Source organism: Diadema antillarum, unplaced genomic scaffold (genome assembly GCF_040938485.1).
Source record: "Diadema antillarum isolate AM-2024a unplaced genomic scaffold, OU_Dant_1.0 seq00000095_RagTag, whole genome shotgun sequence".
In the NCBI taxonomy this organism is placed as follows: Eukaryota; Metazoa; Echinodermata; class Echinoidea; order Diadematoida; family Diadematidae; genus Diadema; species Diadema antillarum.
The window spans coordinates 60,660-76,382 of NW_027271184.1; the positions used below are offsets into that span (position 1 = coordinate 60,660).

At 39.7% G+C, this 15,723-nt stretch overlaps 1 protein-coding gene across 1 annotated transcript; it reads right to left on the reverse strand.

Moving 5' to 3' along the window:
• Positions 1–3,992: 3,992 nt before the first annotated feature.
• LOC139726668 (neurotrophin-4-like) lies at positions 3,993–13,815 on the reverse strand. The gene is made up of 2 exons (XM_071637654.1): positions 13,732–13,815; positions 3,993–4,919 (listed from the first exon to the last, which is right to left on the reverse strand). Exons 1-2 carry the CDS (start codon positions 13,813–13,815, stop codon positions 3,993–3,995), a joined length of 1,011 nt encoding a protein of 336 aa, XP_071493755.1.
• Between the last annotated feature and the right edge of the window lie 1,908 nt (positions 13,816–15,723).

Sequence of the window (15,723 nt, forward strand, 5' to 3'; positions counted from 1 at the left end):
TAGGATGAGAATACAAAATCAAGTAACGCTTTGGTTAACTATCATTTATGATACTTTTAAAAACACTTAGCTCTCTTTACAGACATTCTGCTCCTTTTTTTTGCTACTTTTCATCATCTTTTTTTTTTCAAGATAAAAACACCAACAGATTGTTGTTGAAGTGTGCCAACAAGTCCTTTATACTTTGCCTACCTGTAGGCGTGTACAACAAGTATTATTCCTCAAAGTCATCGAAGATTATCGTCATGTATTTAGTGGACGTGAATTTGTTAAAGTTGTGCTCTCGAGTGAAATATTTGAGCGCCAAAATTTAAATTTGTGTCACTCGAAAAGTGCGTAATTACTGAGAACAAGGTCACATGCTTTGACTCAGCTTGCTTGTTTGATAGTTCAATCGATTATATCGACAATATGAGTTATAAAAGCTGTTTTGACGGCTAGAAATATCAGAAATAAACAATGTTATATTTTACCATTTCATCATCTGAAAATCAGTCAGTCCAACTCAATAAAGTACAAAGGGGCTAAATTGTGGAATTTGTTAAGCACGAAACTGAAAACTGTTAACACATTGAATCTTTTTATGGCTCAATATAAGCAGCTTTTTCTTATTCTGTGTTAATTAATGTTTATTGTATATGTATGAATGATGAAAATTGTGCAATTCCCATACAAACCTTTGACAATTATCCTGCATATTTGTTTTGTTTTTATTGTATTGTATTATATTGTATTAGTTCAGTTATTGTTTTGTTTCCTGTTTCCTGTTGCTATATCATGATTTTAAATTTAAATCTAAATCAAGATTCTATTCATTTATACATCAGCAACAGGTTTTTCCCTTCATCATCTTCCTTACTTTTATGAGGAACAAAGGTATTTTGTCCCTTTTACAATTTTTTAACTGCCTCTAATTTACTCTTTAAAAAAATTGAGTGAAAATGTTCACTCTTGAAGGAGTGAATACAAAAAAAGAGTGAATTTAGAGTGAAATTGGAGTGAAGTTTTAGTGAAAATGTTCATTTTCATTCATTTTGGAGTGACCTCAGGGATCACTCGAAGATTTTGGAGTGATCCCTGCATGAGGTCACTCTTAAACGAGTGAAAATGAATATTTTTCACTCAAAATTCACTCCAATTTCACTCTTAATTCACTCTTTTTTGTATTCACTCCTTCAAGAGTGAATATTTTCACACGATTATTTCAGAAAGTAAGTTCTGTTTTAAAGGGTGTGTACAGTTCTGGTCGAGGTGTAGATTTAGCTTTTAACATTTTGCGAGATATTCAGAAATCACTCTATGAGATGTAAGGGGGAATGCAGTTCTAAGGGGTATCAAAAGTTTATTCGATGAAAATCGGTTTTGAAATGGCTGAGATATCCAAAAACAAGGTGAAACAAAGAGATCCTAATAAAGTTGTGGCATGTCGCCTTTTATTATTAGTACTTTTTTGGATATCTCAGCCATTTGAAAACCACTTTTCATCAAATAAACGTTGAATCCTTCTTAAAATTACATGCTCTTTCATATTTCATAAGAGGCTTTTCATAATCTCACTTAGGAATGTTCAAAACATGAATCCCTACCTCAACCAGTACTGTACTGTACTGTACATTTTGATATATATATATATATATATATATATATATATATATATATATATATATATATATATATATATATATAATGTGTGTGTGTGTGTGTGTGTGTTTCATTCAAAACTGTGATTTTAAACTGCCATTGTAAAGGAAATCTCCATTTCCAAGCCATAGGCTTTTGCGTGATTTCCTCCTTTGACTCACACATCTATGTGAACATCTTATATGTGATATTTATATGAAATGAATAAATTGAATTGAATTGAATTGAATTGTTGATAAAAGGGACAAAATTACCTTTGTTCCCTTATAAAAGTCAGGAAGATGATGATGGGAAAAACCTGTTGCTGATGTATGAATGAATAGAATCTTGATTTAGATTTAAATATATAAGATTGGCGGACTGAAGTATGAATTGTCGAAAAGTTAACGTATTCATTCTTTTGTCTTCTCGAAGCAGTCGTACTGCTATGTCCGCTGTGAATTGTAAATGTAAATAATATCACAATGACAAATATCATTGACACTCAGTCTATAAAAGACACTGTGCAAAAAAAAAAAACCCACAAATTACACACTGGGATTACACATATGACAACAAGCAAAATTGTACACTTTAGATATAGGTTCATATCACGGAACAGGCATTTAATGAATTATGGTTAGTTACCGTTTGTTTTACAGAAAAAACCCAAGGCATTGCTCTTACAATGCTACGGAATACAGGTCAACGTCAACAAACAGCTTTCTTTGCAATAAATATATTCAAACTTATAAATAAGGACAGTAATAAATAGTTAATGCATTCGAGAAAATGCCTCCTACACGTAGAGCTTTTTTTTTTCAGTTGCCTCGTCTGTGAGTTATTGAAAGAGAGTAGATATACTTTTGCACCATTCATCCACCACTACTGGAAATATGTATAACGCTGTTTTTGTTGTTTTTTGTCATGTTGGTATTACTCGTAAGCGTGAAACATTTTTTCCGAAATCAAATCGGAAAGCACACACACCCACAAGTAATATTTAGACAGGCACTGCTGCGTGGATAGGATATCAAAGCCGTACCTATATGCTACGTTTACGCCATGTTCCCGGCTGACTAGGCATTCCAGTTTGCCTGAAAACGTAGTGCGCCGTATAATAGGATATCATTATATTTTGTTTTCTACCCCCCCCCCCCCCTCTCTCTCTCTCGTTCCTTATTGTAATCTGTTTTCTTTGTTTTGTTTTGCTTTGTTTTGCTTTAAGAGGTGAACGTGTAGCTATGTCAACTGTGAACATGTAGCAAAAGCGGTTTTCACGGCGTCTGGTCAGGCCAGACTGCCCATAAAAAATTATCATTTCCCGTTGCGTTCCACTACGTGATTGCCGTAGCAGCCGGGAACATGGTATAAACATAACAATGCAATTATAGTTGACCGATCTTTCTAATGCTGATTTTTTATTTTCACCATGACATTGAGAAGAACTTCACCCGAATCAGGTTGAAAATACTATGTTATGTAATAACGCATGCATACCGTGAATCGCTATTCGAGTAGAGTTACTTGCACTGATTTTAGCGTACACACTACATGATAAATGTCGCCCCCTATTGATCTACTTGTCTCAGTGCTGCCTGAGACAGACATCGTTTTTTTTTTTTGACCAGCAATGTCGTCACAAACGGCTTTACGACAAGATAATAAAAGGGAAACTGACGAGTAGCTGTTTTTTGTATTTGTGTTTAATTCTCGCTGTTTTTTTTCCTTTTCCTGACGTAGGACGGGACGAGACGGGCAAACGTTGGTATGTAGAGTGATATTGGGAAATATTAAGTCGTCATGATTCGTCGTGACTTTTTAAATATCAGTCACCATTTCATCGAATGAGAATAGAACAGATATGGAATCAAAAAGACCTGACAAGGGATTTACAATGTTCTAGGGTTGATGACATTGGCTGCTACAGAATCATTCCAGAGTATACGTAATGATTGCCGTTTTGCAGTTTCTTTTAACCTGGATGCCCACTGTTTCCATACTAATAATGTGCTATGTATTTTTTGTTTAATTCTCAGTGAGAGTTTTGTTTGTGCAGTATTTGTTGGTGATATGAATACACTTATTTCACAGAGCGCAAGTCATGCTGTCACATCAAATACCATTCGATATTATTCAATTACCGGCAGGACAATATCATAGTATTATTATTTCGGTAGCTGTCAATCGTTTTATCACACTGTGCATGAATGCGGAAACATGCCTCTATAGATTTTGATCGTATGATAGCAATATTACTTACAGAATAAAGTTATAATCATATATTTATAATATCTATATATCTTATAATAACTTATGACCATTAAATAGAAATATGCTAAGCAAACACAGAGCACAGATTGTGTTTTGTACTATCGTACGCGATCAACATGCCCCGTTGCTTCCGCGAATCTTTGTCTGACAGCGCAATTGCACGACGAACTGATGGCGATCCACGACCACCCTTCTTCCCCGCGTCTCGTTCTGATCATGGCATACACCCAGGCGTTTTTCGTCATGCACATGGACTCGTAGTGGTTGTCGTCGATGCCCAGGCATGACTGCACGCCATGCTGCATCGTGCATGTGGTCTCGTAGAACCACTGCCTCAGCTCCTGGTTCCCGGCCGACATGATTTTCGAGAGGATGGTCACGTTTTGTCCGAACGTGTCCGTGGCCCATTCCTTTATGCCCCAACGGCTGGTGCTCTTGCAGACTTCTTGCAGGTCGCCTACTGCGCGCCGACGTCGGCTGTGCGACGTTTCGTCGTCACCGTTGCCTTCCTCGTTGAAGCCCGGCTCGAACGTGAAGTCGGGCCACGGCGGCGTCTCGGGACGTTCGACTGAGAACGCTACGCGCTGCGAAAAGTACCCCGGGTTTGACCCCAACCCTGGCAACATCATAGAGTCCGGTGGTGGTGGAAATATCTGAGAGTTCAACACCACGTCTGGCTCACTACCCGTTTTCGCTTTCGTGGTTGTCGACGATGTCGTCGCCGATGTCGATGACGATGTCGACGGTGAAAAAGATGAGGAGGACGACGATAACGGCGACTGTAATAAATATTCACTGTTGTCTCCATCCTCTGACGACGACGGCCCTGAGGATGCTTTCATGATTGCCTCGAGAAAGGATATCGCCGCTTTCGTGTGCGAGGAGTTTGGCTTTAAAATGTTCATGGGCTCTCTGTCGAGCTCGAAAAGAGGAATGCTGTTGCCACCCATTCTCCGGGGCGCAGCGCACACTGCTGTCCAAGATAGGAGGAACACGAACAGCGTCAGTAGTCGATGTACACTGATCTGTTGAGAGTGAAAAAAAGGGTAAAGATTAATCAAGAGTAGAACAGCATAAAATATCCACTTTCTGATAACTGGATTTTGGGCGGTCAGAGATATCTTTTGGAGGTGAGAGGCTGCAGCCTTTAGCCACCACACACCAACCCTCACGAGAAATGTGACAAGTCGTCAAAATTACTTTTATGTTTGGTTCTGCTCCTCTAAACTAAACGTTATGTCGCATTTTATTGCTTCACTAAAATAAGAAAGAGACGAGATATTCTTGACTTGTTATTTGTGTATTCCTTTCTTTGATTATTCTACACATCGTCAAACAAAGTTGCGGAACAGCCGTTTCTGGGTGAAGCGAGTATAACAATTATAGTAATGATACGAGACATGCATCTCTAAAATGTGTTGGTAATAGTGCTGTTCGACTAGCAAAATTGCCATCTTCGTTTTGAAGAGGGAGTTCCTTCTTATCACTGGCGATACATGTATTACGACTTTTGGAATAGAGAGGGAAGAGGAAGGTAGGGTAAGGGATTGGGGGGGGGGGGGGAGAGGAGGTTGGGTGGTTGGTTGGCAGGTTGTCACCTGTATATCAACAGCGAGACACTGATCGTCTGCGGAGCGTTTGACGTACTCGCGCGCTCATGCCGGTGGGTCGGGCATACCTTTCTGTCATGCCCGCGCCCACGGGTTAATGCCAAATCAGAATTTCCGGGTCAGCGGAGGTCAAGCTGTTTATAGCTGTCATATCGCGTTTTTGAATCGAGAGCAAGATGAGATCGTGTATGAATGCAGAAACCGTCTGAATCGATAGGGGGGGGGGGGCGAATCCCGTTTTCGTGCAGTATAGCTTTCATGCGTGAATTCATGTTCGTCGATGGCAAATTGCCAGAAATCAAACACATCAATAAATACCCGTAAGTTATCTGAGTATCTTCTTTCGGTCATTCATTGACGGCTATGGATGTTTCTTGATATCGGTTTGAAAGGCGATCCGAAAATATCAGTGATTTCGCTTTTCTTTTTTTTTTTTTGGTTAGATTTCTCAAGAAGAGATGAAAAAACATAGCTGAGCAGATACCATCCCTTTAATCTTAGAGAGAGTGAGTGGGTGAGTGAGAGAGAGGGGAGGGAGTGAGGAAGGGGGGGGGGGGGAGAAAAAAAGACGGAAATCTTTCATTCATCAGTTCTGCAAAAATGCATATTTTCATGCTTTGCCGTCAGCTCGGTTTAAACTTGAGGTCTCATATGTAATGATAAGGCCTACTGGACGAGTATGTCCTTTACTCACTACTGCTTTACAAATATGTATATTAACTTGGAACAATATCTGTAGTAGCTACGCAGTTTTCAAAAAAGACTTTCCAACCCCTAAGAACAATACAACAACAAGCATTTCCACTTGTCTTTTTGATATCATGGTTAATGTCAGAACAACAGCAACAACAAAAGAAAGATGAACGAGGCAGATGCATCGAGAATGGATGATCGTTGCGTAGGGTGGGATTTCACGGAGCATGCGAACGATTTGCGAAGGACGCGAATGACAAAATCTAACATTCGGAAAAGTTTTTCTCCGAATGTGTTCTGACAATGAAGCCGAAAACTATTCTTGCGCAATTTGTGCGAAGTTTCCACGACGTATGTGCGAATGTCGTGTGTATCATGGCTAAAGTACAGCATGTTACATACACGAAGAACACGCGACGGAAATGCGAACAATGAAATTTTTTTAATAATCATGGGAGAAAATGTACCCAAGGAGAGGTGGAAGCTGTCTTGAGTTGAATTTTTTTCTTTCCTCTATTTCTCCTTTCTTTTTCTCTCATTTCTCTATCGTGTGCTTGCCTACATTTTTTTTTCGTAGGACCTATCTCCATTAGTAAAGCATTTGATTTTTTTTGCAGTTCCTCCAAGACATAATCTCCGATAGTTCAAATGAAATTTTATAAACTTTAGATCAATTTTAAGTGTATTCTGTTTGTATATCAAAAATTTCTTTCTCTTTGCTAGTCTTGAATTTCTTTTGTTACCATAGTTTTTAATAATTGTTTGATGTTTAAATGTATGCTACGATTTTTATTTGTAGAAAACATATAGGTCATACATCCCCCAAACGTGCGCTAAACGTTCGCGAGAATGTCTCAAAAGGTACGCGAACAGTTTGCGATTACGTCGTAAAATGATCGGAAAAACTTCGCAGATTTCGCGTAACATACGCGAGACATTCTCTAAAGTTTCGGAGTCTGTTTGGGGTTTCACGAACATTTTGCGAACATCGCGCGTGTCTTGCGAAGGTCTTGCGCATATGACGAGGCTTTAAAGACACTTTCGAGAACAATTCACGAGCAAATCACGACCAAGTGTGCGGAAAAGGTTCGAAAAAAAACTTCAAACTTTTTTGAAATTCTCACCGAAGTAAAAACGACATTTGCGAACAATTGACGACGCTTCCGAACCTTCACGTTCGTTTCGCGATCTTTTGCAGACTAAAATACGAATGCTGGATTTTGCCATTCGCCTCCTTCGCAAATCGTTCGCGTGCTCCGTGAAATCCCACCCTTACATGACCGGAAACACGCGAAGTAATCCGAACGTATGTGAGTACGCATCTTGTCCGCTTAATCACTGATATCATGCCGGTGGCTATGAGACCGACTGAGGTGCGGCGTATGATGTATTACGGCGTGGGAGAAACCGGCAAGTTATTGCTCGGTATCCTCCGGCTCACTGGATCAAGTCACTAGAAAGACCAAGTACTCGGCAGACCACCGTAGAGGGGTGAAAAGTTTGTATAAACGCAGGGCAAAACAAAAATGATGATGCGTTTGAACGAAACATCTTTCGCCTCTCTCTTTCTCCGACCCAGGTAAGGTGGATGACTAGAATGGGACAGTGTTTGTAGACTTTGTAAGAAGACGATCGTAAATATTGACCAGAGAGGTTTCTTTCTTTCTTTCTTTCTTTCTTTTTTTTTTAGGGAAAGTATGTGTCGAAATCGTTTCAAGATGCATTTTCCTCATTTCAAAACAAGAAGCGATAAAGAATCGCAATTGCTTGTGGGCTCAGTTCTACACACACACACACACACACACACACACACACACACACACACACACACACACAAACGATCATTATATTATACAGGGAACGTGTTTTAGTGGTCCCCCCCCCCCCCCCCCCCCCTTTGCTGCTGCGGGCTGATACGGGTCAAGGGTTACTAGAGTCACAGTCATTCAATTGAAGAAAAAAAAACCACCAACAAAACAAAACAAAACACTTGAGTTAATGTTTAGGGGGTTCGTGGAGAAGAAGAAGAAAATTCACATACACATGACCCAATACTCCATAAGGATCAAAGTGGATCCTGCAGCATGTCGTACACTATGTAAACAACTGACTTTCATAGTATCGATTGCCAGAAAGCAAAAGTTATTGCTGAATGTCTTGTGTTGTATATGAATTACTCATTAGATAAATGCCATATCTACTGTTGAGATGCATGTCTACGTTAACAAGCAGTACATGAAATGCAGAGATCTGCGACCGATACAAGCATGCACGTACATCTATATTTTACAGATGTTGCCTTTTCAGAGGTGTAATACAAAACTTGACATTCCCCCGAGAGTCATAATTTTCCCGGAGCGTGCAATCTTAAAAAAAAAAAATCTACATACTAGTTCAAAACTTTTGTAAATATTACTTGTACATACATGCATGTGTGAGTAAGTGAGTGTGAGTGTGCGTGTGTATGTTTGTGTGTTTGTGTGTATGTGTTAGTATGTAACCTATGCCATATATCACGTGACGAACGCAGATAATACGGTCACAAAGTTGATCAATCAACGTGCGCATGGGTGAGGTTTAAAAGAATAAAGGAACTAAGTGGAACCACATACGAACTCCAACTATCGTTGCCATGGTAGCGTGTTGTTGTATCACCTGTTGGTGTGGTGATTTTGTTTCCAGCAGCGGCAAGAGCAAATTAATTAGATGTGTTGGTGGAAAGAGATCTTACTGCGACCATCTCCCCTACAAACAAGATGAGAAAAACCTATATAGCAATAATGACGCAGTGTTTTTTGTTTCCGAGAAAAGAAAAAGAATCTGTTGAATACTTTTGAGGCCTGTCATTTTGGCTTCACCGATGCATGGGACGCTAAAAAAAAAAACATAACAACAAAAAAGGAAAACAAATAAAACTGCTCCGAAGACGCACAGCTAAGATTACTGCAGCCTGAATATTGGGAGCGTTGAGACGTAGAGTCGATACCCGCCCACAATCGCTCAAACTTCGTTTGATTCGCATGTACCTCGCAAACTCACAGCTACGACATATAGTTGTACCTTATAATCGATTTTACGCTGGTTATCAGACACTCAGGTGGGAACCAGAATACGATCCCCCTTTTTCAAAGAGAAAAAGACAGAAAAAAATAAGATAGAAGACGGAGAAAAAAGTGACAGGGACAAAACACGAGTGGGTGGACAGATTGGCAGTGAAGTTTGCAGGCAGACAGGCGATCTCGCAAGTATAAGGCATTCAAGAAGATATACAATAGCAAGAATAAGCCAAAAATAAATACAAAAATAACAAACAAAGGCCATGGCATAATCCTTGCAAGAAATCTGTGAGACGTACAGTCAAAAGAGAGGAGGTGAGAAGAGTGGAGGAGGAGGAGGAGGAGGAGGAGGAGGAGGAGGGTTTCTCCAGCTGGACGTCAGGAGGGTATCACGATAAACTTTTTTCTTCATATACTGCAGATGTTGATGGCATGAAGAAATAATTGAATATCTGAGTAAGGTCAAGGGTAATTCCACGATCAGCTGATTCTATGAGCATACAACATAGTTGACACCTGTATAATTACTTATGTAGTTTTAAAAAACCATTTTGATGAACTTGCGAAACCACGCGAGTTACCCACAAACTATACACCTACCCGGACTTCCAAAATTTGCGGCTGACGCAGGGAGAGTAATCCTGTTTACGTGCTACATGGTAAAAGGTTATTTTTCACTTTCTGTCATCACTAGCTTGTTGCCTTGCGTTTAGGTTTTTATTTCACTGACATGGCATGAAGTCATTACAACTTTATCCGTAAGCTTCTGCAAACAAGCAAAAAACGTCGACGAGCTGTGGTTTTTTCTTTTTTTTTTCTTCATCCTGTTGCGTTTACGGGTTTGACTACATCTGTTTGTCTCACCGGCATTTTGTTCCTTTCGCCCAACTGATTGCGGAAAGTAATGTCAAGTTCACCTTATATTGACCCCTTTTCCAAGCTTATGAAATTTGGGGAAATCCCGAACTACTGGATTTTTACTCTGTGGTTACCACATCCTTAGAGACATTAAAAAAAACAACAACTCATTCCCTAACAATGCTTTTGCAGTGTCCAATTTCCATAATGGTGGCATAAATTGTCCTGGAGTCAAAGGTTAATCAAACATAGCTGAGAGTAAGGCAACTCAATCGGTCTACTTTTTCACAGATACATGAAAAGTCGAAACAGTTTCCAAACATATTAACATCCATAGCCGCATTTTGCATCAATAACTTCTGTTAAATAAAAAATAAATAAATCAGCATATTATATACACAAATATTTCAATAAATCTTTCCATATGAGAATGTTCCATTTGAATTCTTAAAAGAAGCATTTCCCCAAAGATCAAACGTAACATGCCTTAAACGTGACGTAGCAATCAAAAGCTATGCCATTCGGTAAAAGCAATTATATGATGGTATTTTGCCGACTTTGTCTCACCAAGACCTTATCATTATTCCTAGTCTCAAATGTCATTGAACCATTACCTTTCTCTTCTTTTCTTTTTGGCTCATATAAGAAATTTTAGGGTACAATGTATTACTAGAGATTCAACACGACTTATGCGGAATAATACCACAATAAAACCAAGGATGTAAAAAATATTGCTTTCATTCTCAGTGCATCTTCCACTGTAAAATGTATTTTCATCTTTTCAAAGGACATGACCAATGTCAGGTTATTCGTTTCATCACGTATCAGGCGTCTCAGTAACGTATAATGAAATTCCACTCTCATGGAAGTTGAAAGAAGTTCATGTCGGTGTCTTCGTGTGAGAAGAATCGGCAAAAGCCCCCCCCCCCCCCCCCATGATGACGATGGGGCACTACGATTTCTGATTCAGTTTAGTCCAAGAACATATAATCCGTCTGCTCCTGCTTCTGAAAGTAGTGAAATTCATACTGCAGAGCCATTTATATTCCCTCATTTCATCATTTCATCAAGGTTCTCTTAAGCGTATGTACATACATTTACCATTTCACCGTACAACAGCCCTTACTCACTACACACTACATACTACCTTTACCACATTGCTTTGGTGCTTCTAATTCTGGGGCTGGGGTTTTTCAAATCTACAGCGTTCGCTTTTACCTCTATCATTAGCGCGTTCCCGAACACGCCAAACGTATTCAAGTTGAAACTTTCTTGTTCAAAAACACGTACATAGTTGGCACAGCACTCAAATCCCATTCATCCGTTGGATTTTCCGGCTATAAGAGTCTCAGGTCCTTGCTTTGTTGTCATCGATGCCGCTAAATGATGATGCATTGGTATAGTTATCGATATTTTGTGATGCACTTTGCTTCCGTCCCAGGGTTTACTGAGATTAGGACTGCCAACGACAAGCTCTGTGAACATCCAACTTTAAGCTACTCCATCCAAGGATGGTATTACAGGGGGCCCCCGATCTTATGTTTTTCACCCATTGCAAATAGCGACCATTACTATACCTTTTGATCTTGGTTCAATCTTCCACTCATTCTTTTTTATTGCTATCTTCGACATTCCATCAGAGGAAAAGAAATCCGAGCAATTGTGTCTGATATTCTTTGTGTCTAAATCTTATGTTCCACTTGTTCGACTTTCCCCCCTCTTATAGTTCCCCTCTCGAGAAAGGGAAGATTAATAGTCACGTCGAACAGAGCAATTAGGTTGTATCGAAACAGTGCAACATCACAGTCAATCTACAGATTAAAATCCAATTAGCTGGCATGCCCATCCAGGGGCCTGTTACGAATACAGCGTAACCAACACGCTTCGACTTGACTTTGTGCGTTTCATCCAGAAGTTGGACATTCAAAGAGAAACAAAGTCTCGTTTCCAAGCCATCTAATAATTCACACGATCTAATTTGGAAGGCACTGGATTTTTCCCAATTTCTGCACTTATGTCTTGCGTAATGAAGAACCAACATCACCAAAAACAACAAAAAGACACTGGTTAAGCCTGGTAAATTTGAAAGATTTTCTTGTCGACATCAGAAACCGCTGCCTTCAGATGCATCTGTTTTGTACCTCTGTGGCCGTTAAGATGAATATAATATTGTTGTTGTTGTTTATGAAAAAAATATAAATGAGACCCTATTGAGAAATAGTTTTCCCCAAGACAATACTGAGATCACATCAGACAATATCATAAACAGCTCAAAAGTTATCATTTCATTATTTTTGAACGCAATGAATGCATTCGCAATATTCATCATGTTCATTTCCATGACTTCCAACGCCCTTCTTACTGGCTGTAAATAAGCGACAGCACCGTATGCATCATAGCGTAGTGTTTGTTGCATTCTTTATTCGACTTTGTCTGCGCTTCGTGCTGGTTAATGAACATTTCACATTTTTGCGGTTAGGAATTGGAAAATGTCTGGAAAATAATACAGAAGATCAATGAAGATTTTTTTTTTCTGGGGCGGAGGGCGTATGACATGACATAATCAACAATACATTTACTCGCCAGACAAGGGATTGAGCGCTGTTGGGTGTTGCTTTGATTCCAAACAATACCGATTTTGAAGACAGATCTTTTACGACATTTCCCGAATTCCTCAAGGTTGCTAGCTGGAGGGGAACCGAGTCCCGGTGGGAAGGAACGAGATTCGCAAGAAATATAATGAAATATTGTTCGACAAGACAATACTCGTTACCACGAGGTCAGGGGCAATTCTGCTCTCGGGCGAGTCTCGCGCCAGTGCGCGGCTGGAATGCTCGGCGTGGAACAGGCGCGTGGATATAGGTAAGCGAGGTCTAGGCGGGAGAGAAAAAGAAGGTGGCGCAAGTTCAAGGCTCTCATAGTGTCCGATCGAAAGTCACTTGATTGACGATGATAAAAGAAGCGGACAGTTAAAGGTAGGAAACCCATATTTCATGCCAGATTTTCTAAGACCTATATACGAACTTCAATTCGTCCTCGTGCTTCAGACATCCTACATGTACTTCATCTTTGTCCTTGCTGTATCTTAAGTGCTTCCGGTGGCCTTAGAGAGACTGCTGATTCCCAATCTTCGGGCAACACCATATTATTTTATTGGGGGTACACTGAAAGCCACTTGAAACGACCTCATAGAGCGCGTGGTAAGTGTTCTGTAGAGGGTCCTCATGTATTCCAGAATTCAACTGATGAGTTGCATTTCTATTATATCTTGGTTACTGCCTTCTCCACACAGCTTAACCGAACGCAGTAAACAAGACTTACTAGCATCTTGAAAGCAAGTGGAAAGAAGCAAGTGGTTGGAAGTTTTTGAGCCATTTCGGCGGCTGTTCAGGTCAAAGGAAACAAAAGATGAATTTGAGCCGCATTATTATTTTTTTTTTCGTTCATGGGGGAATGCTTTCCACTCCATTCTCACAAAAAAGCGTCTAACCAGTCGCCAATACAATCAACGCTTCACCACGTGTTCCCATATTTGAATATTCATTATCTCTGGCTTCAATTGAGGGAGCACTAAGATATAGACCTGTTCATTTTTTGGTGCTGCTTTTTATGTTAATTACTATTTCAGATATAAATGGGGGCTTCAGTTTGCCTAGCAATAGTTGATTTATGCACTGACATAGAAATGCACTTGACTCCGGCATCGCAGAACCCATTGAATCCTCTTTTCTTCTTATTTTGAAAGCCCCAGTAATGAGTGACATAAGTTACAGTGTTATTAAAACCGAATAGGTCTATATAGTAGAGGGCCCTGGAATATTCCAGGATGATCCATGAGTTCGATTCTCTGTTGTTTCTTAATTGCTTTCCCCTTGTTGATTCGGGGGATGTCTTTTGTCTGCAACGTTTTTTTTTTTTTTTTGTTGTTGTTGTTGTTGTTAATCATACTAGTAACATGGAGACGTCCAAGTTGTGCTCAGTCTCGGGAAAGGTGCATTCCAGCGTCTTTAGCTATGATTGACGCAATGATGTCAAAGATGGCAGAATCTTGGTTTGGAAGATGTATGTGTATGTGTTCGTGTGTGCGTGTGTGTGGATGTACTCTAGTACTCTGAAGAAAATGGTAGCAAAATCATCATAATGCATGAAACGTATGTAGGCATTCATTTCACGACATAGTGGATGTTGAGAGTATCATGAATTAGCACAAGTCAACACATAAGTTTGCAGTACATTTACGGCTCCTCTAACGCGAGGTGACTGATCCTCGTGCTTTCCGACTTACGTAGCGACTCGTGCAACCTTTCCGACCAAAGCATTCGAGGTATTTCTTTCATAAACCTGCCTGTTATTGATGGCATGCAGGGCGGGTGATGGCATTCTTTCTGTCACTCTTTTCTTGCCTGTTGAACACGTTTTTCTCTGCCCACTGTTTTTGACTACGACCGTCAACACTTACTGTGATAAATCTATATCATCTCGCTATTGATTTCTAACTACGCAGCACTAACCTTCACTGGACGCCCGCGCATTATTTGATTTTTAGTTCGTTTTGTAGCATATTTCGTCGGAAAAGTTCAGGCATTCATTCATGATGTTATAGAAACCGATAAAATGGTTGTACTTTAAAGTGACACAAGATGCAGCAAGGGCATCTCCTTCTGTTGTTGATGATGCTTATTGATAGTGACTTATGTACATCAGCCAACGTTTTTTTTTTTTCTTCTTTTTTTTTCTGTGAAGAAATATGAGATTGTTAGGTTGGATTGTTCCGTCGTTGTTAACTCAGTCTGAGCGCTTGGATGACAAAAGGTCGTCGCTAGATTCGAACGCAATCTATCATACCAGCGAATTATTTCAGCAGTTAAAAAAAAATGAAGAAGAAAAAGAATGTGTATTGTTTGTTAAAAGCTCTTCGAAGCGTAGAAAGCGAATGTTTCTCAAAACACGATATAGCTTAGACACATTGTCCGTGTGTAATCTTCACGTTGGCCTGGTGAAACGTTATACAGACAGACTGGAAACTACAGGACTCCCCTTCCAATTTTTGCGCAAGGAAATTTCTTCTTCATCTTATAACGATTAGGCGTTATGAATGCGCTCCTCATAACGCGGAATCGCTGAATAATAGCTATTATGAGAGTGTCATATATCTATTCAATGCTGTATCAGTGCTATCATTTTCACTGTTTTTCGTCATTTCATTATTTTCACCACATCATTGCTACCATCACTTGCCAGTTAATTTGTCAAGAAATTCCTTTAATCACCCTCTTTGTATTTTATGCCCTTGTTATTGTTAATCTCTCATTGGATGAAGTTCGTTATGAGGTCATTATAGTTCATCGCTCTCTTGTATTTCAGACGGCAAAGAGCCATAGCATTTGATTATGACCAGAAGCAAAGACACAAATGAGTGCATTGATAGTGAGAAAAATAAGCACCTAATGATATCTATAAAATACTCCTACATCATTATGGCACTTCACTACGCGGATGCATACTTGGGCCTCTTGTACCTTGCAGCCACCTTCCCTTACATGGTTTCTTTTAATTGCCGACCTTTTCTGTTTTCGTCTCAGGCCAACTCAACACTAGTGGCGAAAAGCAGA

Excerpts from the sequence above, each read along its gene's own strand:
- LOC139726668 (XM_071637654.1), bottom strand. The coding sequence starts at position 13,815 with ATGCCGGAGTCAAGTGCATTTCTATGTCAGTGCATAAATCAACTATTG. Across the intron at positions 4,920-13,731 it reads CCCCATTTATATCTGAAATA|ATCAGTGTACATCGACTACT; the intron begins GTAATTAACATA and ends CACTCTCAACAG.